The following is a 24,244-nucleotide window of genomic DNA, read 5'->3' on the forward strand; positions in this document are numbered from 1 at the left end:
ATAATGTGGATATGAATAAATATTTGGTACTTAAGCTCACCAAAGAGACATTTTACCACAAGACTATGGCACTAGTCATTCACCTCTTGGCTAGCCAGTGTGTCCTCGTAAAATACAATAAGATGCATCGAACTGCTTTATGTTTATCAGACAAGATAATTATAATGCGCAAAACAAAATTCAAAAACGTTTCAAGCATTACATTGTAATTTACAACGCCGGTGTAAAACAAGCATTCATTTTGACATAATAATGCCAGTTATCACGGACAGAAGTAACGGGAAGCTTTGAGACCTTTTTTTATTTTATGGAAGAAAACTCTTAGAGGAACTATTACTCTTTTAAGCCGAGAGTACTTCGCTTCCACTTCTGCTAAAAAAATCGGTGGAGTTATTGAAACCCCTCCCGACGTCCGTGATTTGCAATTTAATGTTCTTGTATATTTTTTAATCTAAATAATCGGAGCTTTTTCCTACGCCTTAGGATATCGCAACTACCGACGGAAATCACCTGTGAGCGTCGGTTACCCGAAAAACGTAATGAATAGCTTTCGACTTCTTTTCCCGCTATCAGTGAAGAAGAAACCTAATTGCAACTATTTCAAAGTGTTTACATCATTCGCCTTCACTGGAAATAGAACCCGTACCCCTCGGATGTGCGGCCGAGTGCTTTAGCCAGGAATGCTAACGATGCGATTCGGGTTCGAATCCCAGTGGAGCCGAATGCTTTTTTACACCTTGAAGTTGCTGCATTGTAATTTGCATTATGGGATGACTCCTTTAAAAGTTTATGTCGCGGTATCTTCCGTAGTTTTTTTTGAATTTGTGAAGAATTCATCATTTTAGCCCTAAATAAGTTTTTGGAGTTTTAGAGATAGCCTGTTCCTGTTGAAGCATTATTGTATTCGCTTCCACTGCAAATGTCCTTTTAGTGTGAAATTTTTGAAATGGTACTTCTGCTCCGTGTAAGGAACAATGTTTCCCCCTCAATGCTTATTGTTTATAATTATGTAGCACGTATCTATTATCCTCTGGCTTAAGAGCGAAATAATTAAACGATTTCTGCCGGCTTGTATTTGGCACCATAATCAAGGTTTGAACATTTTTAGCTTGCCATGGGTTGTGTAAGAGTATAGAAAATATGACCCAAACTTAAAATTACTTTTGAGAATGTCCTATTTTATACTACGCTCGTCAACTAAGACCTATACCTAAGTTGTCGTAGAGGATGCTATACCCTTTTCGTCAAAACAAACTGTGGCGAAGAGGATGCGTATGTAATTACTCGCGAGTAGTTTTTCCCGTTCGACCCGGAGCGATTCTTGCCGGAAAAGTGTGGCCCCAAGTCCTCGATTGACTCTCGGAGACCTCTGAATATCACTGATCCGTCAACTCAGTCATCGTATGGAGGGCGGCCGTCGGTGGGAATCCGCGCGGCTGTCACTCCCACGCCCCGTCGAGGAGATAGCGGCGGACGCGTCGGCCTCGACTCTTACGCTAGCAGATAGATGGACCAGACACTCAGCCGTAATATGAGAGAGTTGACTGAAAATGGAAACTCTTAAGCTGCATTCGACAACATTCCTCAACAACGTGTCTTCTACAGTGATCTCTCAACAATAAGCTTCAGACTTCAAGAACAGTTCTTTATCGATTTCTCTAAATTGAACCGGCCTTCGACTTCCCCGTGTACACAGCATTTTCGAGGTGCTGACGTAACGAGAGAGAGACGAAGCCACGCTTCGTCCTCTGAATGCGCTGAGTTATTCTTGCGAAGTCGAACACCGCTGCTGGATGGATCAAAATGAAGGTGGGGCACGAAACCGTAATAGCTCGTGCAGTCGTCGCTCCACGTTGACAGATATCGGATGCCTCTAAGATTAGCGAGCCGAGGAGATAAAAGTGATTTTTCTGTTCGTCACCTGCTGAAGTCGTACGCTAAAAACTGCGTCACGTTAGGTTCCATTGTTACCAATCCTTGTTGCTACACTCGCGTATAATAATCATTACGACATGCATGCTTGCGCGGTAATTTCCTCTACTACGTGAGGTCTTGAAGTACAGAGTGCACTTTATTAGTAAATGAGCAGGTTATCCAACGCAGGGGAATTTAAATATTTTATCGCCACTCCTCGCCGCCTTTGACCACTTGAAAATTCATTTCCCACGGCGGAAGTGCCCAACGGGATTTCTCAGCAGACGGAACTGCGGGAGTGGGAAGAAAATAAAAATGGTTGAAGTTTCCTTCGCCAATCGTTCACGACTTTTAAAATGAGATATGAAAATGATGATTTTATCCTGGAGATTTAAAATGCTGCAGTAGCACGCTCACCCTCGGTTAAGTGTGGTGCGCATGATCGCAGATCGTATTTCAATTGTTAAGATGACAGTGCACACCATTATCACTGACAATTTGGCGATGCGAAAGATCCTGCGCTAAACTCGTCCCTAAGGTCTTGACGGACGACCAAAAGGAGAGTCGAGTGCCTGCTTGCGAAAACCTTTTGCAACGACATAGCGACGATTCCCCAACCCCCATACAGTCCCGACCTGGCCCGAGCAGACTATTTTCTAATCCCAAAAGTGAAATACTCTCTCAAAAGGATACCAACATGGGACCCTAAGTGCTGTCAAAGAAGCTTGCGCGCGTACCCTCAAGGACCTTCCGTAATCCGCATACCAAGGAAGCCTGCGAGTCATGGAAAAGCCACTGGCCAGCCAGTGTGTCGACGCTCAAGGGATGTACTCGTAATTATGAAGAATGTTGAGGCATTAAAGCAGTATCTGAAATGCATCTATTTGCAAGGACCTTTTCCCAATACTTTTTATGCAAACCATGTAGATGTTCCTTGTCCTCCATTTCACCGATAAGCGGATAGCACATGGACCAGATATCTAAAAGTAGTGCTGTCGAAACCCTGGCTGATGGGTTTTAGAACTCCCGGATACTTTTTCCTCTCCAATCGTCGCGACGGGTGCCCATGCTCAATCGTCGAATGTGATCCGTGCGGGCGGGGTTTTCCAAACACCCCGACTTCTGAAATCCGTGCGTTTCGGGAAACTAGATTTTTTACAGCTGCACAAACTGAAAGGTTCAGCGTGGTCAAAATGTCAGTTGGACTTTGGCAAATGGGTGTGAGGAATTCGCTGTAAAAATAAGTATGCTGTTAAAAAGTTAAGAACAAAGTAAATGCCACATTTTAGTCAAAAATAGAAGGTAATTGAAGTCCTTGCGTTTGCTTGTTTTATTTGATATCACTCAGATTCGTGTTATTTCAGCAAACCAGCACCTTCCGAACGAGGGATGGCGCTTGAAGGATGTTGACGAGTATTCAGAAATTTATTGAAAAAATAGTTATTTATTTCCATCTATGAGAAATGATCTCTTCAACTTTGCTTTATCAAATTGAAATGACTTCAGTGCAACAATTACAGGGTGTAAAAATAATTTGCCTCGACTGGAATCCGGGTTCGAATCCCGGTCAAGGCGAATGATTTTTACGCTCTGTAATTGTTGCATTGCCCATTGCAGATTTAGCGGATTACTCAGATAAGAAGTAAATGTCGGGGTACTATCTCCCGCACTTTCTTGGAATTTAAAATGACTCCAATTGCTGTAAGAAGTTTTAAGTTAAAGTGTTACGGCCATTGCAATTATTGTCATTTAAAGCAGTTGATACCCTAATTCGTCTCCTTTTTTTCAGTCCAAGCTATTTGACTGGGAGGTCTCTTTCGATTTCGATCCATGGTAGTTATACTCCGGTGGCGTCATTTTGTCGAATGGTCACCGATTCAGAGCAACGAAATCGCGCGCGGGCGTTACGAACGTGGCCAATGGTACGTGTGTCACACGCGTCGACCCCCCTCAGTCGACGCCACGTGGAAGGCGATAAGCCCGCTTCTGGGGGTGTCTAGCGCGCGCCTAGGGTGTGTGTGTGTGTTCGTTTCGGAGCGTGCCAAACGCCTTCGCCGTGTGTCCACTTTCATTAAGATATTGCTGATACTTAAAAAAAGATAATCTTTTGCCGTGTTTCCCCGCCACTAATGAACGCCCTTCTTCCAATTAAATAAAGGGAAATAAACTATCTCCCTATCTCTCTCTCTCTCTCCCTTCCTACCTATCGACTTGCCACCGTCGATGTTAATCGGCCTCAGAATTTTCCGGTGTCGAGGACACAATATGTGTGTGTGTCGGGTGGAACACGCGACGTCAGCGCGGGAGTGAAAACGGCGATCCCTCCCCGCCCGACCCTACAGCCCCCATCCCACCCAATTCCGCCGCGATAGTGGGAAGTGCTCATCTCCCTATCCTGCCCTTCATCCAGAAGCGCAGAATAGGAGGAGACCTCGGACACAGATCCATGGGGACGCTTTACGACTGGTCCTCCAAAATTTCCGACAATTAGAGAGTAATCATCGAGTTTATCGTCACGATTTTTCCAAGGAGGTTAACTGTTGAATCGCAGTCGGCGCACTCTTGCGTTCCAAAGAATGGGATGCACTCGGCAATTAACCTGGGTTCGCCATGTTAAGATAGAAACTAGTGATATTTGCAGATTTCTCTCGCTTTTCTAGCTAAAATTTGGGGGCCGTGGTTTCGAGAAAATGGTAAATACGGCGGAGGAAAAAGACTGTAGTAACCAACATGAGGGTTTGTGTAAGAGGCGGGGACACCCACGTACCAAGCCCTTGGGTGACTGAGAGACATGTTATCTGCACAAGGTCACAGTTTTAAGCTGGGGGCTACCGGAGAAGCACGGCACGATTTGAACATCTTACCCTCCGCTCCAGTCAGCAGCCAATCCTCTATCCACTGGTCTTCCGCGCCGTTTTTGAGAATATGACCGTTTACATGACTTATTTTCTTTGTATTGTGATAAATTCGGCTACTAACTTCGGCGCAACATTTTTAAAGAAGTAACTAGTTAAAATTTCTATTCCATGGTTTTTTAATATACGGGTTAGAATGATTGAACGGATGCGATAAAACGGTGCATTCTTCGTTTGGACCTTCGAAGCTGTGATGACTTTCAGCTCTTCGACACGCTCTATAAGAAGACAGCGATCGGAAGCGCGTGAATATTTGTAAGGTGGAATCTTTGCTTCGAGACATCATGGTCCAAGGGAATACTTGAATTCATAATAGTCTTTTCCACATACTAATGGGTATTTAAATTAATTGACTGCATGCCCTTCTTAACGGCCTTTATAATTTCCTGAATTTAAATCCGGCACGGTGGTTAGAGCATTTCGTGGTTGGTATCATCATGCACGCCTTTAAAAACGGAACGATGCCTGCACTGTATCTTTGTCTATCACATCCGTGATCACTGCAACAAAATTCGAAAATTCGCTTCAGATTGATTTTTGTTAAGTTCTAAAAGTATATCTCGGGGAACATGTATGATAGTGGTAATTATTAAGTACTCTTATGATCGCTTTGTGTACAACGCGTACGGGTACTTCCTGAAGGTCGCGGGTTCGAATATTACTTCGAGCTCTCATTGGTATTTGGCTATGGGTGCGTATTGAATTTATTTGAATGATTTAATGATGTTCTATGGCCTCATCCGTTTGAGCATCTTAAAACCCCAGAAACTGCCGCTGCCGTTGTTATTTAGACGTTTAAAACCGTGCCGTCTTTCAGTCGATGAATATTGCGGTGAATGACATCCAGGGTATATATATTTGGAGTTTGGTTGACGCGATCGGGGCTCAGTTGATAAGTCGCGGCATTGATTGCATCGGTCGTGTGTTTTCTCAAAGATTCCTGATACTTCTGTTTGTTTGGCAAATAAAGCCAGATTATATCCCTTTGATAATATAATTCAGTCGGCTGCGTTCCATTTAAATTATCTTGTTATCATTTGTTGTATAACGTGAAAACTATGAAGTGATGTAATCGTATAATGTTTTGATATATATTCCTTCGAAAATTATGTGTCGTTACTGATGTGGAGTCATCTTGAAGTAACTTACTATAGAAATGTCATCTTTTAACCTTTTGCCGAAAACTAACGCTTAATTTTCTAATGTTAGAGTTGTACTTTGCTCGTCCTTGGGTTTTGTAGCAAGGATTGATTGAGTTGGTTGATAACTATTCTTTTTGAAAACCTACACCTTTGCATTGGACTTTTGGAAACTAACCTATATGTGCTGTCTCTATGGTGACGGAACAGTCTCACTGAGTCGGCGGCGTTATTCTCAATATGAGTCCAGATTAGATAAGCTCTCTGTTGCACCTTGAACAACGACTGAACCAAGAAATTTTTGTCTAATGATCCCAATTGTTTATCGGGGATCTGGTGAAAATATTATGCTCATTCAATTCAGATGATGCTTTATTTACGGTGTAAAAGCGAAATGTATAATTATCTATAATGTATACTTTTCTCCCGTTCCGTTCTCTTTATTTTGCTGTTATTTTATCTCTCTATTTTGCTGTTAATCATCTGTTATTGCCCGTAATTACGTGTGTGAAATTAGTTGATCGCACATGCCATATTAAAAGGTTTTGTCCCATGCTGCATTTCCTAATTTGTGTGCTTATGCATGTTATGTCTTTGTACATTTGCCTTGATAATGTGAAATACGCTTATTCATGTCCTGGATTGAAAGTTTTAAGTAATGGTTCATTGTCGTTTCTTGCAGAGATGGAGGCGGAGGTGGTTTGTTCTTCGGCATTCTGGCGAGCTTCCAGGCCAGTATTTCCTGGAATATTACACAGACAGGAACTGTAGGAAGCTCAAGGGGAAGATTGACTTGGATCAGTGTGAACAGGTGATTTAATCTTAAAGCTTGTGTGGTCTCTTGAGGAGTAGGAATTACTCTCTTAAGATTTTCGTAGTTTTTTCGACCTCTTCTTTCTGTGTCATTAACATTTCATAATTATTCTCGTGCGTATTTCAAATTTCTTCCTCGTAATTCATCTCAAAACATATTTTCTGTAGCAGATAAGGGTAAGGAACTAAGGGTATATAAAAAGACAGCAAATTTTTAATCGCCAGGAATTTCTGACCGTGGAGTATTCATGTGCGTAATAAATAATGAATGGTTGGGAAGATTTCAGGTAATTTCTCAAGTAGTCTGCGTGGACTCTTTCCCTCACATCATTGAGCCTTTGCGCATGATGTGTGTAACCCGGAACTTCCCACTTTTAATGTGACGATTAAATCATTTATAAAGCAGTATAGAACATAAATGGGATTTGTGCAGTTTCAAGACTCTTTAATCACCATAATGGACACAAGTTGGACGTAATTCCGTAATTTAATCTCCAACCATCAATTTGGGGAGGAGAATATGCACATTTAATGATGTTATAATAGGTACTTCTTTCATCCATGATTCCCACATTAAGTTGAGGTGAATGCATCTGATGGTAATTTTTACAATTTTGGTTAGCAACCAAGCGTTAACAATACAATTAATGAGATGAATGGGAGTCAAGAATCCAATCAGTCACTCGCAGTGAAGGAACTCCCAGAAGGATTAATTTATTAAATATGCACCTCTTGGTCGGATGGGGCCTAAAATGCCATAATCTTAGCTTAAACGAATGTAATAAAAACTCCATCAACTTCAGGTGGATTGCTATTGAAAAGTTTAGCGTGCGTCATGTTTTCAAATCCCCAAAACAATGCGTAAACAACATTCTTTATCGATGAAGGATCCATGCTGCTTCCGGGAATTACCGTCGCGTATGTGTGTTGATGGACAACTGTTTCGCCCCCAGTCCTGGAGGCGTCTTCAGGTCGAAGTGATCTGCGTCGTTTACAGTTTTTAAGGTTTTTATTTCCGTAAAGACATAGTATACAAGAGATGTATAAAATCTAATAGAAAACTTAACAATAAGCATAAATATAAAAAAATATCAATACGGAAACCCCGTTTTAGGATTGAATCCTCTTCGTGGTGGAAAAATAACCACAAAGAAGCTACGAAAGATGGTAGCGGTTGTGGAAAAATCTACGTCGTTTTTTTTTCAGTTTTATAGGTTTTTATTTTCGTAAAGTTACATTTTAAAGGTTTTTATTTCCGTATAGATCAGAATGACAAGGATTGACATAGAATATATATTGAAACATAAAAAAAACAACAATACGGAAACCCCGTTTTAGGATACACTCCTCTTCGGGGTCCTTTTCGTAAAGTGGATTTAGCCGCTATACTATATGTAGGAGACGCTGACTGGCCCGAAGCTCTCTGATTGGCTCTTTCTTGGCGGCGAATAGGTATCACCCATTTCCATGAGGAAGTCAGGGTGTAGCCGTCCTCACGGTTGAAATTGTTGGAATATTTCATTATTTCTACCGCTTCTCTGATGAGTCTCGGAAAATAATTCCTCTCTCTTGCCAGCATTTTAGTTTAGTCGAACTTAATCGTGTGTCCGGCTTCCGACCACGCATGTTCGGCCATTGCCGAGAGTCTGAACTGTTTTCTGTCTGTGGCCCTTTGGCGTTCCTTGGTCCTGCATCTGATGAACCTTCCTGTTTGGCCGATATAGGACTTTCCACATGTGTACTTGATCTCATATACGTTTTCGTGCATGAGATCGGGGATTCGGTCCTTCGGCTTAGAGATGATGTCGCCGATTTTTCTTGCTGTGGAAAACCTAATTGTTGCATTATGTTTTCGTAGGAGCTTGCTTATCTTTTCAGCCGTTCCAGCGACATACAGGTCGGTAGCGTACGTCGTCAGTTTTCTCCGTTAAGGCACCTACGCGACGGTAATTCTCGGAAGCAGCATGGATCCTTCATCAGATAGACGTCGCGGAAGCCCAAGGATTAAATTCTTTATCATTTTTGTTTGTGCCAATCTATCACACTAAGATTTCTCCGTTTTCCGTTAGTCCGTGTCTTCCATTTTAGCTCTTCCCACAAGAAGTGTAACGGAGATAGATTTGTTGCTAGTAGACATTATGTCTTCAACAGTGGCCGACTTGAGTGTTTGGTTGTTTCTTAATTTTCTCGCAAAGGGATTACCAGGTCCACAGGTGATGACTTTTGCTGAAATGTGGCAGTTTTACTCCCCTCTCTTACCTGATCACAGAAATACCCCCTTTTGTGTGTGCACGACCAATGTTATTAAAGGAAAGTGAATTATTCATCTAGTAAAAAATAAATAATACATTTTAATGCCACATTAGCAATTCGGCGTTGAGCTAGCGTTCTGGGATACTCTTCCTTGAAGCCCACAGTCGAAAACTATATGCTAGAAAATATTTTATATCATTATTTTGCATTATTTTTTGTTGTGATGTTGGTGAATTTTTATTCTAATCAATCATTTTATGTAGAGGCACATATTTTTGAGTTTTAGATTTTGAAAATTTTCAAAATTTTAAGTTTACTCCTTTGTCTTCCATACCATAATTATTTTAGATTTAATTATCCAATTCCCTATGGTGACGACTACTTCAAGTGAAGTAATTGTACTTTCCGTGTTATTTATAGCTGTTAAATACTTCGCTTTGTGGCTTTAGACTGTAGCGGTACTATTACGTGAAAGTCGAGATCTTATCAGTCGGCTTGACACTGGATTGAAATCGATGCACTCATCCGTAGACAATTATCTGCATCAGCATTCATACCAATGATTCATTTTGGTTGGTTTGCATCACGGCTTTCACGTTTTTTATCTAGGGAATTTTTTTGTAATGTAATTTTCGCTACTTTTCGGAAAAAAGTAGCGAAACATTCAAAAGTAGGTGTGGTCAGCAAAGTGTGCTGGATATTTCATTTACAAAAAATACGAGTTTTCCTTGCTTAAACGACTAGAGATGTGCAACACTTCGATATGTCGAGTGGATGACGATATTAGCATCGAATGCGTCGAATAAGGCGTGCTGTTGTGGAAAGTGAACTCGATCGATTTGTAGCAAATAGTAATGAACTCTTCCACTGTTCATAAATATTTATTTCCATCTATGTTTCGAAGCTAACTTGTTCATCATCAGGATGATCACCTGATGATGACCAAGTCAAGTCGAAACCGAGATTGATATAAATCTTCATGAACAGTGGAAAAGTTCATTATAATATACAACTAATCGGTCATTAACTTCGATGTCGACTCTGGCTTAAGGTGTTGTCGACATATCGTGGGCGATATTGATATTGACGTCAGCATGGATGACGAGGTTGAAATTGATGTTGTCGTCGCCGTGGGCATACGCAGACCTTCTTTTATATTCTATAAGTGTGAGAAAGGAACAAATTTATGCATTACACCTAAGGAACGAGGGTCCCACGTGCGTCAATAATGACTCCTAATATTCACCAACCATGGCAAGGAAAATCCTACAAAAATAGGGTATGTTTTAAAGAGTATACTGTACAGTATCAGCGCTAAAATGTCGACGCAGCTCGATGCACTGATGTTGTGCCGCGACATCAAAAAGTCGATGTCGCGCACCCTTAATTACGGCGGTCATCATTCCAGCCAATGTGACTGCGAAAGTGAACAGTAGTGAAATGTAGGGACAAATAATTGAATAAAAAATTCTTTGATGGACCAAAACCAAAAAAGGTGAGCCACAGATTAACCTAAACAGATGTAAAATTATAAAAAAATTCATCGATAGTAGTAGTAGTGTTTAGGTGAGGCGACCGACAGCTGAGGTCATTTGCGCCATTAGGGTTGGACAGGAAAAAATGAAGGGTGGAGAGAAACCTGGGGTCGGCATTAGTCTACTCTTAATAAAAGGTGCCAAGGGGTCCGCAGCTTAACGTCCCATCCGACGGACGTCGTACTCGCTCAAAGTTCCCTCCACAAAGCACCTCAAGTAGGGATAGAACTACCGCTGAAAAATGTTTGTCTCCAGGACTTGAACCCGGGACCTCTCTGCGGAAAGTCTGTACGTTAACCACCGCACCATCTCGGTCCTCTATAAAAAATCAGTGGTCCCTAATGACAAAAAAATATTTTTCACCCTTTTGTCTTGACCTGCAGACCTTTGTTTTGTAGCCGTAGTTATTGCTGCAGTGCCAAATTGCCTCGGTGCGAGCCGAAATCGAAAAAGAAATGCCAGAACCGAGGAAAAATCCAGAACTGTTTTTGTTCGTCCATAATGGAAACTTCGTATAGTCATTCCCCGGGTGATTCGTGCTTGTCATGCGTGTGTCGTTTATCACAGTTCTCGCACATTAAAATTGTTAACGGTCCCAAACATTGATTAAACTTTGCAAAAAGAGTTACCACATTCAGTTGTCTACGAAAATCTTTAAAACCTAACCGATGCAGGTCCCATTGGATGGCATTTGTGGAATTAGCGGGGGCATGATCAAATGCTTAGTCTTTTGTTTTCTGTGTCTTACTTATTGTCCGTAATTGTTTTGAAATATATGTATGTATCTTATGTTTGAAATGGGGGTTGCTGCTTGTTGTCAAATGTTTTCTTAATTAGTAAAATTGATTGCTTTAGCCAGAATTAACTTAAAGAGGTAAACTACCCGATAATAATAATTAGGAAAACTGTTTGTTTTGAATGGAATGGGGGTTGTGTGGTGGCTAATGTGTACAGACTTTCCACCCCAGGGACCTGGTTTTGAACTGCATAGGTGGCAGGATTTTTCAGTGGCATCCTAATCCTTACTTGAATGCCATATGGAGTGTACTTTAAGAATAGTATGCTTTCTGTCAAATGAGATAAACTACTACTTCTACTTGGAATAATACTCACTCATAAAGCCTCCTCCTGCATCATCTTGCAATTGTGAAAGAATCTGTGATGGTTGCCAAGAGGGTATAGTGAGTGATATATTTTTGTTAATCAATTGATTCCTGTAAAAACTTGCACTTAGACTCACTTTTTGGAAACATTGCATAAACTTAATGTAATAAATATCACAATAAAATAATTGTTTTGAATTTTTCCACTAAATTATGTATTGACATTTGTCTTAGCATCTTTCTCCTTGAAACTTGAAGGCTTGAGAGTGACATTTATATTTTGGTACTTTATTACAATGGCTGATGTCAGCAAAGAAAGGAAATATTTTTAGTTAGTGGTCCATGTATACATTCATTTATTCACATTCATGAGAGAGTTGATTTGTGGTCTCAAATGCCCAATGCTTTGATATTGTTACCGATTTCATAATTGTCTTTTCTTTATGCTTAGGTTGATGCTGGGCTCAAGTTTGAAAATCGAAAGCAGAAATACCAGTACCTTTTTGATGTTCGCACACCAAAAAGAACGTTTTACCTGGCAGCCGAATCGGAGAAGGATATGAATAAATGGGTCGATTGTGTGTGTCATGTCTGTGGCCTGAAAGCGTACAGCCATGAGGATGAATGTAAGTTTTTTATATGTATTTTTTGTTCATTTTAAGCATTAAGTTCAAAGTTTTCATTTTGTATGTCTTTTGGTGAGCGTGTGCATGAGATCCTTAAAAGCCTTAAAATATTTAGCGATGATTACTTCATAAATATTGTTACAGGAGTAGCTGGATGAAAATTATGACGTTTTCTTCTATTGAAGAAAAAAAATTTTAATTTGGTTTTTTTGTTACCATTTCTATAGATTTGATTGGAAAGGGATGATTTTCAATGTCCTTATTTGACTATTTCATAAGCATTACTAGATATAATTTATTTATTATTTTATGAATTGCTGCAATGTATTTTGTCATTCCTGGGTGTACAACGAAGTATGAAGTATTTCTGGAAACCCATTAGAAGGACCAATTTTGTATTTTTAATAAGCATTTCATTTATCATTAATTAACATTTTTTCGTAATTTTTATTCAGCTCAGCTCTCTTTCTATGGTTTGTTGTTCTCATAACCTTTACTCTAGTTTCAAATAACATTTTGGGCAGTTCATATGTGGAGATAGTGGAAGCTGTTGACCAATAAAAATGAGGATTGTCAATTTTCTTGTGTGAGTAAAATCTCTATATAATGCAAGGACCAAAAATTTTTAGTCTACTCTAATTAGAAGTGTCAACCTTACCATGGTTTCTTTATTTGTTCTCTTACCGAGGTGCAATAACCTTAAATAAATAATATTTGAGGTTCTTCAAATGCTCCTTGGTAGTTCAGCCATAATTCCTATGTTTTCAACTCCTTTGAAAATTTCAATTTTCTACTTGATTTTTATCGTCTTCCTTATTTTTTAAAAATTACGTAAGAAATTCACTCAATATGAGACTTGTGTTGAGGGTAATATCTCTGCCAGCATCTGTCATGTGGTTTGAAATGAGTATGTGTATGAAAAAGTGACACTGCTGGAAAACCCAGGGCAATAACTTGTATTAGTTTTTTTTCTGAATGCAACTCTTATTTCACTCACAAATGATCATCTGAAAATGTTTAACTCAAGTGTACTTATTGCCCATTCTAGTCATAAGAAATAACTTGAATTAAAGACTGCATTTATTAATAGACGAAGAGCTGGCAAAGATTAATAAGCTTTGGAAGGAGTAAATTAAAAATGTTATGCTATTTAAATATTTTCTATTATTTTGGAAACCTAATGATGATTCCTAGTTAATGAATGTGAGTTTATGGGGTTCAGCCTATTTTCAGCATGAATAATTTCTATAAATTCAATTTTTTTATTAAGTTTCATGAGATGACTTTGAGGTTTTAATGATCGTTTGTTGAAGTTGTAATGTTTTTGTGTTATTCATTCAAGGGAGCATTCATTAAAATAAATAAGCAGAGTTGTTTTTTTGTTGAGATGACCTAGAATCTAATATGTTGCATTTTACTTTCTCTTTGTAATCATGTTTGATGTATTCCAGATTACGATTTCATGCCTCAAGCAGAGGACATCCATGGTAGTGGTGGGCAGCCTTTGACGAACCACCACAATGCAACCTCAGCTGAGACAGCAGACCTGCCCACACTTACCAGAACCCAGAGCACAACTACCCCCAGCGTTTCCCTGTCCGGCCCTTACATCCCCATAAGCGAATGCATTTCAGGCCGCCCTCTGAATGGCAACAGCTTGGCTGGGCTGAAGTTGAATGGGGGAGATACGCTGCCTCTGCCCTCAAGTGCTCGCCATTCGAATAATGTCTTGCACTGGGGGAACAGCGGCAGGAAGGATCGATTGGCGACTGCCCCACACACATTGCCCAGGCCCTGTTCCTCATCCTCCCGCGGTTCGCCCTCCCATGCCAATGTCACTGCCATCCCCCTCGACCTTCCCGGGGAGTTCTATGACATGCCCAGGCGACTTCACCCCCCAAACCTGGATGGTATTGACCAACATCACTGTGGAACTCCACCCTTGCATAGTCCGGCCACAACCACTGGTGGCGGAACAGATGGTGATAGCGTGAGCTTTGCCGAGGAGGATGAGTGGTCGGGCAGTGGCATAATGCCAAATGGCTTCGTGGCACAGTCAATGACGGCCATCCATGGTGCACCCAATGTGAACTGGAACACTTACCCTCGAGATTCAGACTCGTTGCATGGGAACGAACAGAGGGAGCGCATGGTGCCCGATGGGAGTGTGGATGACATGACCTTGAAATTCTCTCGGTGTTACGCCAAGTTTTCAATTGCGGACGATGGCTCAGAGAGACCAAAGGCTCCCCCACGACCTCCAAAGCCACTTCACCTGACGGGGGCTGCTGCCAAACATAGTTACCACAATCTTGACAGTGTTTCCCCAAAATATGGCCCAGAAACTGGTGAGTCTGTGCGCTCTTCGGACAGCGAGCCCTCTCCTGGTGTCATTGGTCACCCTGAACATACGCACTCCAACTCCACCAACAACCTGCACACTGTTGCCGTGAGTGATGAGACATATGATTTCCCGCGCTCTCATCAACACGGAGAGAGTACCCGAGAACCCAGACATTGCTACAGCAATGCAGCCCCGGGGAAATTCAACGATGTCTTCCGCTATGATTTCCATCACGAGGAGGCCAAGGATTTGGAAGAGGGTGTGGCAGTCTCAGAAGAGCCCACGTCTCCCAGGTCGGAGTCAAGCTCACTTGCGTCGTCAACGGTCATCTACTCGAACCTGCCAAGTCCTCTTTGTGGGCCAACTGGTCCAGGGGCCCTGGAAACAGGGGAGGGCACCAGTGGGCCAGCATGTTCACCACCTGTGGTGAACAGGGAACTGAAACCAGGCCGGAAAACATCCGATTCGACCTCTCATGACCTTTCTCCTGGCATCTTCCCTGTACCTCCTGTCGTCCCCCCGACTGTTGACCGAGCTTTAAAGCCTCACAAAAAAATGCCCGAAGCACCCTTGTTGGAGTCTGGTGAGTAAGCAACACAGGGTGATGAGAGAATCTAGCGTACAACATTGATATAGTACCTCTTATTATCTAATTGTAATGCTTAAAAATTACTTAATTGCTATTTAAAAAATATAAGTTTGAAGTATGTTTTTCATTTCACAACATCAAAAGTTGTTAATAGTATTTAATGTCTTAATTTAACCATGTTTGTACCATCCATACTTTCCCATTCTTTTTTCCTTTGCATTCACTGGCCATGAGAATTCAGTATTATCATTTAGGGTGAGCAAATACGTACAAGGTATGTATAAGAAATATTAGTGATGATATTTTCTTGATGTGACTACGTAGAAGCAGGCTTGGTGGTCTGACCTTCAACAAGTGCCAATAGCCTCCGAGCACATGTTTGGGCTAGATTATATTTTTAGTGGATGTCTGTCGAATGACTTGGTGCAAGCGCAAAATGCAGGAAACAATTGAACAGTGATACCCCATCAAATTTTGTGTTGGATGGGGGAAATTGGGTGAAGAGACTAAGGGCATGATTCGCCAAGGGTTTAAGGATGAAAGAATGTCACTAACTGCAGTTTTTTAAGTGGCACAAACTTTCGAAGATATTCAAGAGAGTGTAGAGGATGAGGGCCTCACTGGATGGCCGATGACGTCAAGAACCGATGAAAATGTGCCATGTTTGCATGAAGTGCTGAATCCAGATCCTTGGTTAAGGGTGCGCATAATCTTAGATCGTATTGCATTGATAGGATGACAGTGCACATCATTGTGATGATTCCCCAACCCCCTCACAGACCAAACTTGGCACCAACAGGCTATTTTCTATTCCCAAATATGAAATCCTCTCTCAAAGGATACCAACATGGGACCTGAAGTGCTGTCGAAGAAGCTTGAACGCATACCCTTAAGGACCTTCCAGAATCCACCTACCAGGGAGTCTGCCAATCATGGAAAAGCAACTGGCAAAAGTGTGTCGACGCTCAAACGATATACTTTGAAGAATTCTGAGGAATTGTAGCAATATCTGAAATAAATATTTTCCCGATACTTTTTATACAAACCTTATAGCTTTACTGTGCAGCAAATAAGTCGTTAATTATCTGCACCTGGTCCATTCAAATTGGTATCAAATTATAGATATGAATCCATATCAGTGATCCTTTTTTAAAATTCATCTATCACCAGTCAAATGTATTTTCCTGGCTATGTGATTTTTAAAAGTAAAGTAATGCCATTACTTTTAAAAGTGAATTTTAAAAGTAATGGCATAGGAAATGGTGTATTAACCACCATGTTTGAAAAATTTTTAAAAATGCCTCATATATCTGTAACATTCAAATCTATAACATATCGTAAGATGATAAGTAATAAAATCAAAGTAACAAGTTTCATCGGACAACCTCCAAACTCTGACCTAAGATTTAGCAGTTCATGCCCTGTCAAAGTTGAAATTTGGTGGTCCGATAGGTGATTATTTGGAAGGTAAATGTTTAAAGGCCTTTTTTATTTAAACTGTTGGTGATATAATCCAGAAAGTGGGGCAATCCATGAATAGTTTTTTGAGTGTTATCTGCCTACCAATTTTGAGCAAATATTGAGACCTGGTTGATGGACCCTCCCCTTCTTAATCTCTCAAATTGCTATTTATGACAGCAAATTTTTTTATTACCTTCCAAGATATAAAATAATTACTAGGTTCTTTTTATTTATGTATCCTATTATATTCTAGTGTTTTTCAAGTAATGTGTTATCCATTGATTCATAATAGCTGATTTCACTCGACACTATTGGCTGATATTACGGTAGAATAGCATAACTGCCTTCGTGGTTTTCAATTATTTGACTGTGAGAAGAATGGTAAATGCAAATTTAAAGGAAATGAAAATTTGAGGAAAGGGACGTAGTGCACATGGTGATTGGCTGTAGTGGCCAAGGCTCAATACCTCTTGACACCCTCAGCCAAACCCAAATGTGCAGTCTGATATGAGGACTGTCCGGAAAGTAACTTTTATTTTGAAATAAAACATGAACCTAGTGACAAGACAAAGTGTTATTATACACATTTGAAAGGCACTTTCTTGAACTATTTTTCTACACAACTTTGCCTATGAATTTCAATTGGTTGGTGATATTTTGCTAGTAAAAACCTGATCACAGATCGCACTGAGCAACTCATGGGATTTTGTATTGCAGTGCACATTTTAACAGTTTATGCTAAGTGGAAGAATCATAGTATGCACTCTACCACAGCAGGATGTGTACTGAATATAGGGATGTTTAGGCAACAAGATGGTGATTCTAGCCCTGCCCAATGCCACATTAGGCTGAAACTTGAGTCACTTTCTGGACAGCTGCCTAATTTTGGGTGCCATTATGTTTTGGGTATTGTATGCTTCAGAGGGTAAGAACCCACCCTTCTATCCTGATTGCCTAAAGTTTGCAGGCTCCAGAGCTTAGTGTGATGTACTAAATCTACCACCACCTATTGAATCAGCTTCCACATTGAAGGCAATCGTTTGGTTTTGGCAGTACACATGTACAGCTTTTGTGGTTCTATTAATGGCAAAATAAGCTTGAAATTTCATTCAGCTTGAACCAAATTTCCTGAACCGTGTTTCAATTTTCCAGTAAAAAGCTCTATTTGTGGGGCCCGAAAATTTGTAGCTTAAGATTTTTCCATGGCTGCTTATAAGTCTTTTGTATTTGTTTATTGTATTTATTTCTATGGTTCATTCTCTTGTATAGGTTTTATGTAAGGATCATAATTTATGTTTCTCCTGGTTTGTCCATCCACTCACATCTGCTTACTTTGGCAGGGTCCATTAAGTTATCATCTCCTCCCGCATGCCGATCGTCAGACACCCACAGCCTGAGGAAGCACAGGGCTGCCCCCAGTCCTACCTTTGCACCCCCTGCCTCAGCTCCCTCTACCCTGAGAACTATTCGCTGCCAGTCCACCGACTCAATACCTGATGACGATAAAGCATCATTCATGCGACGTTTTGCTGAAGATGAAGCGGTATGTCATTTGATTCTTGGCATGTTTCTTTTAGATGTACCAATTAAGTTGATTCTTAAATTTAAGCCCCTAAGGGAACCGTTAAAATGAGAAGTGGAATTGAAATTTGAAGAATTTTTATAATTTAAAAGCCTAATTGAGTCTCTTCCAAATTAATATAGAATGGTGATATTAATAAAATAGTTAATCTAAATGTCCAAGAAACTGTGGGAGATTCTGTTACAGTACCTTTAAATGGAGTCATCTGCTAAAGTGTATTACAATGCAACAATTTCAGAGCATAAAAATCATTTGTCTTTACTGGGATTCGAACCCAGATCCCTCAATTATGCGGCTGATTGATTTATCCAGTCAAGCTACCAAGGTGTTCTCTTCCAGTTCAACATTTTTTCTCGAGGAATCCTGGCCTGGGCAAATGATTTTTACTCTCTGATATTATTACATTGTAATATAAATGTTATTTATGCATTTAAATCATGGCATTATTATGCATTTTCATGGATTCCTTACAGTCTAAGCAAAGTCAAAAGAGCCAATATGAAGTCATTTCAGGGGACTTACTTCCTTTCATCATGCTCTGCCCTCTAATCACAGCCAATCTGTGAATGCATCTTTGGCATCGTCACGTTCACTCACGGTGTTACACGTTCTCATATTGTTCCTGATGCCTGTAATGTTCCTTGCTCAGAGAGTCTCTTTGACCATACTCAGCCGTGATTCATTTAGCCTACCTATATCTCTCATCTATTCACTCTTATCTCATATATATTATTTGGAGATTCATTCTCTCAATATTGACCAAATCTGCAAAGTATCCTTCTTTCATGATTGCCGAAATCTGGTGCACCCAAGTCATTTTCTTTTGTGACCTACTTATTTCTGACCCTATCTTTCCTATTTTTACTCTGGATAATTTTGCTAAACTGTATTTGGTAGACCTCAATGGTTTTCCTGGTGCACACAGATTTGTCTTACTCGCAAGAATGTGGGGAGGTGTACGCTCTTCTGCACTGCTATTTTTGCTTCCTTTGACATGTTTTCATGGTTTAAAATATTCCATAATTTACATTCTGCTACATTCTGCTGAAAGTCATTGGAATTGGCTAAAGTGTATTTGTTATATAGCCATTAATTAATATGATATCTCAATAGAGCCAATAAATTTGTCTTAATTATCGGCTCTTAATGGAGATTCTATTGTCTTTCCTTTATCCATCTCTTGCTAGTGTTTGTATTCTTGTCACAAGTCCTTATGTTTAACATGGTTCCCATATACATTTTTCCTGGGAAATCAAACTTGAATGAAAGTAATAATATTTCATGGATCTTATGAATAAATGCTAAATTATGCATGTAAATGGCTATAAAGACTTAGTCATAATGATGAAAGAATCACATAAATGGTAATTTATGAGACATATTGGAAAAGTGATGTAGAGTTGGTTGCTGGATTTTGTGTTTTGTTAGGAGTTACAAAATATTTATTTTGTAGTTGTGTCCATCCAAAAACATACCTTAACTGGTAGATTGCCTTATTATTATTATTATTATTATTATTAGAAAAGTATGGGCCATTTTCCTAAACTTAAATATTGGAGAATCTGAACACAGTTGCACGCATGCAGTTCTGTATATTGATATTTTCCAAAGCTATTGGAGTTTTGATTCAGTAGTTGTTTACCTATCGGTGAATGCAAATAACAGTGCCAATGGAAATCATTGTTCCCGTCAGTAGCAAAGTGCATGCTGTGATTCAATTTTTGTGTGTAGAAGTTCAATTCCCTGGTGGTGAAGTTCTATGTTGAGAGATTAAAGAAGCTGATGCAACCTCACGAAAAGTGCTTAGAAGTGAATGACGATCATGTAAAAATGTTGAGTAGGTTTGTTGGAAACGTAAATGAACAAAGACTTTTTCTAATGAATACATTATTTTATTCCCAAATGTCATTTAATTTTCAAATATGCTGCTTAGGTTCATCTTTATCCATAGGTTAAAGGATGCTAAGGTGTGTTTCGTCAACTTTAATAATAACTTTGTAGTTGGTTCTAAGTAAAACTTGTATTCCAGGTTTATTTCACCAGGAATCACAAAAATGAATTCCTCCCGGCCATCCCATCACAGAAGAGGTTTGAAACAATTCAATACTTGGATCTCGACCACCCTGAGAGTTCAGGTCTCCGGCAGTCTGTTCCCAAGTCTCCAGACAGGTCTCAGGCTAATGAAATTGTGTACAAGACAGTCGACTTTGTCAAGACGGAGGCATTCAAGAGGACCAAACAGGAGGTTGAGGAGAAGCGGAAAGATTACCCAGCAGCCACTCATGACTTGTGACCATACCCTCACCCCAACTATGTGTGGGAGTTGGTCGAATTACCAACTAAGTCACTGAATACATGAGAGCACCCAATGGGAGTGGTGAATTGAATGTTGAATGAACAAGTACGTACGCCTACCAGGTATGTGTACTATGCCTGTTATGTCATATCTTGGTGCCATTGAATTCCATAATTAAACCCCACTATTTTACTGCCATGAAGAGTAATTTAAGAATATTTATGCCATCATGAGAACTATTACTTATTTTATTATATACATACATATATGCATATATGTATTCATATTTACATATTTTAATGGATAGACCATTTTTATTCATAGAGTACGATTTGCAATGCTGTGTGATACTTTTGTACTCTATAGGTCTTTGCTTGAATGGTTGAACTTTGTAACTTTAGATAACTTCATTCATGCCTCAGGAAATTATATTTTTTAGTGGAAATGCCCTGAAGTTTACCATGATAGGCAGATAATCCGGATAAGAAGATATTATACTATGTCATTTATCGTTGTAATGTTGATTTTGGAGCTTTATCTTTGACTATTTAGGTCCATTGAAAAGTGTGATAAAAATGCATTTTTATCTTTGTAGCAATTTCTGAGATAAAATTCATAAGTGATGATTCATTACAATTTTATGAAATGGAATGAATTTTTTTATCTGTATATATTTGATGGCCCACATTGACATTTTTTTATATATAATGTTCAAATTATAACCATATCATTAATTTTAGTTATACTATTGCCAATGTTAGAAAGTGTAAATAAAAGAGGTGCTCTGAAAATAACTTAGCGTAACACCAAAGGATATTTACAGCATTCAGAAATTATTTTTGGGGGATAATTTGAAGTTAAATCACCTACAAGGAGAAATGATAATGATCTAAATGCTATAAAAATGAAAAATTCAGTGAAATTAAAGTCAAGTGAAAATTTTATGCACAGGTTGTTTGGTGAGGAAGTATCAAGAGTAGATCTATTAACCCCGTGGATATTTTTTAGCTAAAATATTGTCTGAATGGACCGGAATCTCATTAGTTATGTGCATTTGCAAGCATTTCCATTATGTCTGGTTCCCACCCGTTGAGCTATCTGGCATGGGTGACCCTACCGGGAGGGAATATTATTGCTCTTGCCAATGAGGTTCATCTGAGCACATATAAGCCCTTCCACCTCATCAAGGTTGCAGTCCCTGGGGAGGGTTATCTAAGGAAAAAAAAAGCAGAAGTTTTTCACGTTATGTCAATTCGTGCTCCATTAGGTTACAATACTGTGCAGATGCCAACATGGCTAGTTGTAGCCGCAAATAGCTGCAAGCATTGGTGTTAGCATACAACGTAAGCCATTTCAATGAAATCAGGGGAAGTGCGAATGATGCAAAATCATTCATGTTCCTATAAATATCAGTTCATAAAACATGAGCTGCGTGTAGTTTGCCAGTCAATTCGTTTAATATCAGATGCTTTACATCGATCCTCCCATAATTAAATTAGTACCAGAGACTTAAGTACCCAGGCAGCCATTTTCTTAATCTTTTGGCTGCAAGTATTTTTAAATATGATGTAAAAAAAGTGCACTACTAACTTTGACGGTCAGCTTGCTTTGCAAGTGAATGGAACAAGTAAGACAGTGTGGTGATGCTGTCCAAACATGGAATTGCAATCAAGTTCGATTTTTTTCAAAATTAAAACCCAGGTATGTTTAAAGCCTTGTTTATTTCAGCATTAAATGCGAGAATATGGTAATTGTATATTTTTTCCATTGTGACAATGAAAAAACTACTAGGAGGCTTGACATTTCCTCTGGGCACACTTGAGTATTTGATCAGAAACATAATAGTTTTATATGATTAAGGATAAATTGTTTGTTGTTCAGCAATTCCCCAGATTAGGGGTATTTTTGTTGTGTAGTCTTCTTGTAATTGAACTATTATTGTCTCCTTACCCCCCATCTTATCTATGTGTATGGAAAGTAAATTATCCGCAGAAAAGATACATTTAATTTCCATTGCATAAAATGACCAAAAACCTTCACCTAATAAAAGCATTGATCAATTAATCACTTAGAAGTGCCACATAAATTATTTTATGCAATGTGATTTTCAATGTAACCCCATGAATATTTGCTAAAATTTGGGTGGTGCATATTTAAAACGATTCAAGAATCGTTAAATCTATACTTCTGACTAAACTCAATTTTAGCATTTTTAGCACCTCCAGTGCAGTTCACATTTTTATTTTTATAAGTTGTAAAGATGTGTATTGAGCTGTGGCGTTAGTTTGCTATGCTATCTTATTTACCAATGTGCTGGTACTTTTTGTTCGTTCTTGAAAGCGTCTTCTTCATGTAACGTTAAAACATGCCTTAATTTTCAAAGGCATTGTGAACCTACTATTTCATCATTTGTTTTTAAATGTTGTAGTGCCGGACATGCCTTAGGAGTTTCTCCTTCATATTTAAGGTGTTGATGTACCAATTTTGCCTTTCTATTGTGAGGAATCATTGGTAACCAGTGACAAATTTTTCTAAAAGTCAACTGATTGCTGTAAGAAGTTGAGAATCATTCTCCAAAGATTTTAGAATGATGTTATCAATAAAGTGCCCACAATGTTGTAATATAATCTGTGAAGGAATATTTGAATTAATGTTTTGAATGTACTCAATACATTATAAATACATACTTGTTGTTTATCAAATTTATGTACATTTCAGTTTTTGAATCAAGAATTGTGTAATGTACAACTTTGTCAATATATTTCTTCTATGGTGTTGATGACCATCATTGAAATTAGTCATTATTGTTAAATTTTATTCTCAGTGTCTGCAACGATTCTTAATGTTTTAAATCATCCTAACTTGCATTTCAGATTGATCTGTCCTTGCATTTTTCTCAGGATTGTCCTATTGCACATTGTGTCTTGAGCATTGCATGTTTTACTCAAGGTTCATGAGCTTTTGATAATGTATATGACTCGTAATGTTTTGGGTACTTGGATGTGCTGTTTACCATGTGTGAAGGTTTGAGTTCTTTTTATTCAATAATTTTATGTAAATATTTTACCTTTTTGAAAAATACAATGTACAAAATGCCAACGTCATGATATTTTTAACATTTTTCAAGTCTTAGTCCACAGTATAAGTGATTCTTTACAAAATGATTTAGCTTACTGTGGTATTCCAGTTTTTTGTATTCATACTTGTGTAAATAACTTTATCTGACAGCCTTCATGCCTACAGTTGTGTACATATTGAAATGTCAACCTTTGAGATGTTTGAGATGCTTTTATTTTATCTGGTGAACTCCATGCAACTGTATATAATAACATGAATCTTTGAGATGTTTGAAAACTTTTATTGTTATAGCTATATTTGCAATAAAACTCATTAATTTTTGAAGAAGAGCATTTTTGTATTTGCATTGATGTTTCTTAATTTATATCTCTTCTCTGGACAAACGTTTTCATTTTATGTTCGTAGAGTCATTTTAATTCCTAAACATACCAAATCCAGCAAAAGACTTAATTTCACAAAGTAAAGGTGTTCAAGGAACGGATTTGGTATCTTTGGCCATGGTATTCGAAAATGTGTATAACCCTAATGAAAAGGATGTTGTGCATTTTGCCAGAAAAAATTTGTGTGTTTCACATAAGTTAGACTTTAGCAAGTGC

At 38.9% G+C, this 24,244-nt stretch overlaps 1 protein-coding gene across 2 annotated transcripts in view; it reads left to right on the top strand.

Moving 5' to 3' along the window:
• Positions 1–23,951, top strand: part of dos (daughter of sevenless) — a 98,836-nt gene extending 74,885 nt beyond the window's left edge. For both annotated transcript variants that reach the window (XM_071596545.1, XM_071596546.1), the window contains 5 exons: positions 6,651–6,779; positions 12,124–12,298; positions 13,750–15,225; positions 18,033–18,235; positions 20,304–23,951. In XM_071596545.1, coding sequence (XP_071452646.1) covers positions 6,651–6,779; positions 12,124–12,298; positions 13,750–15,225; positions 18,033–18,235; positions 20,304–20,567 — 2,247 coding nt within the window. In that variant the 3' untranslated portion in view covers positions 20,568–23,951. The remainder of the gene's footprint in view (positions 1–6,650; positions 6,780–12,123; positions 12,299–13,749; positions 15,226–18,032; positions 18,236–20,303) is intronic.
• Positions 23,952–24,244: the final 293 nt, after the last annotated feature.

This window comes from Hetaerina americana, unplaced genomic scaffold, assembly GCF_022747635.1.
Source record: "Hetaerina americana unplaced genomic scaffold, ioHetAmer1.1.p SCAF_8, whole genome shotgun sequence".
Classification (NCBI taxonomy): Eukaryota; Metazoa; Arthropoda; class Insecta; order Odonata; family Calopterygidae; genus Hetaerina; species Hetaerina americana.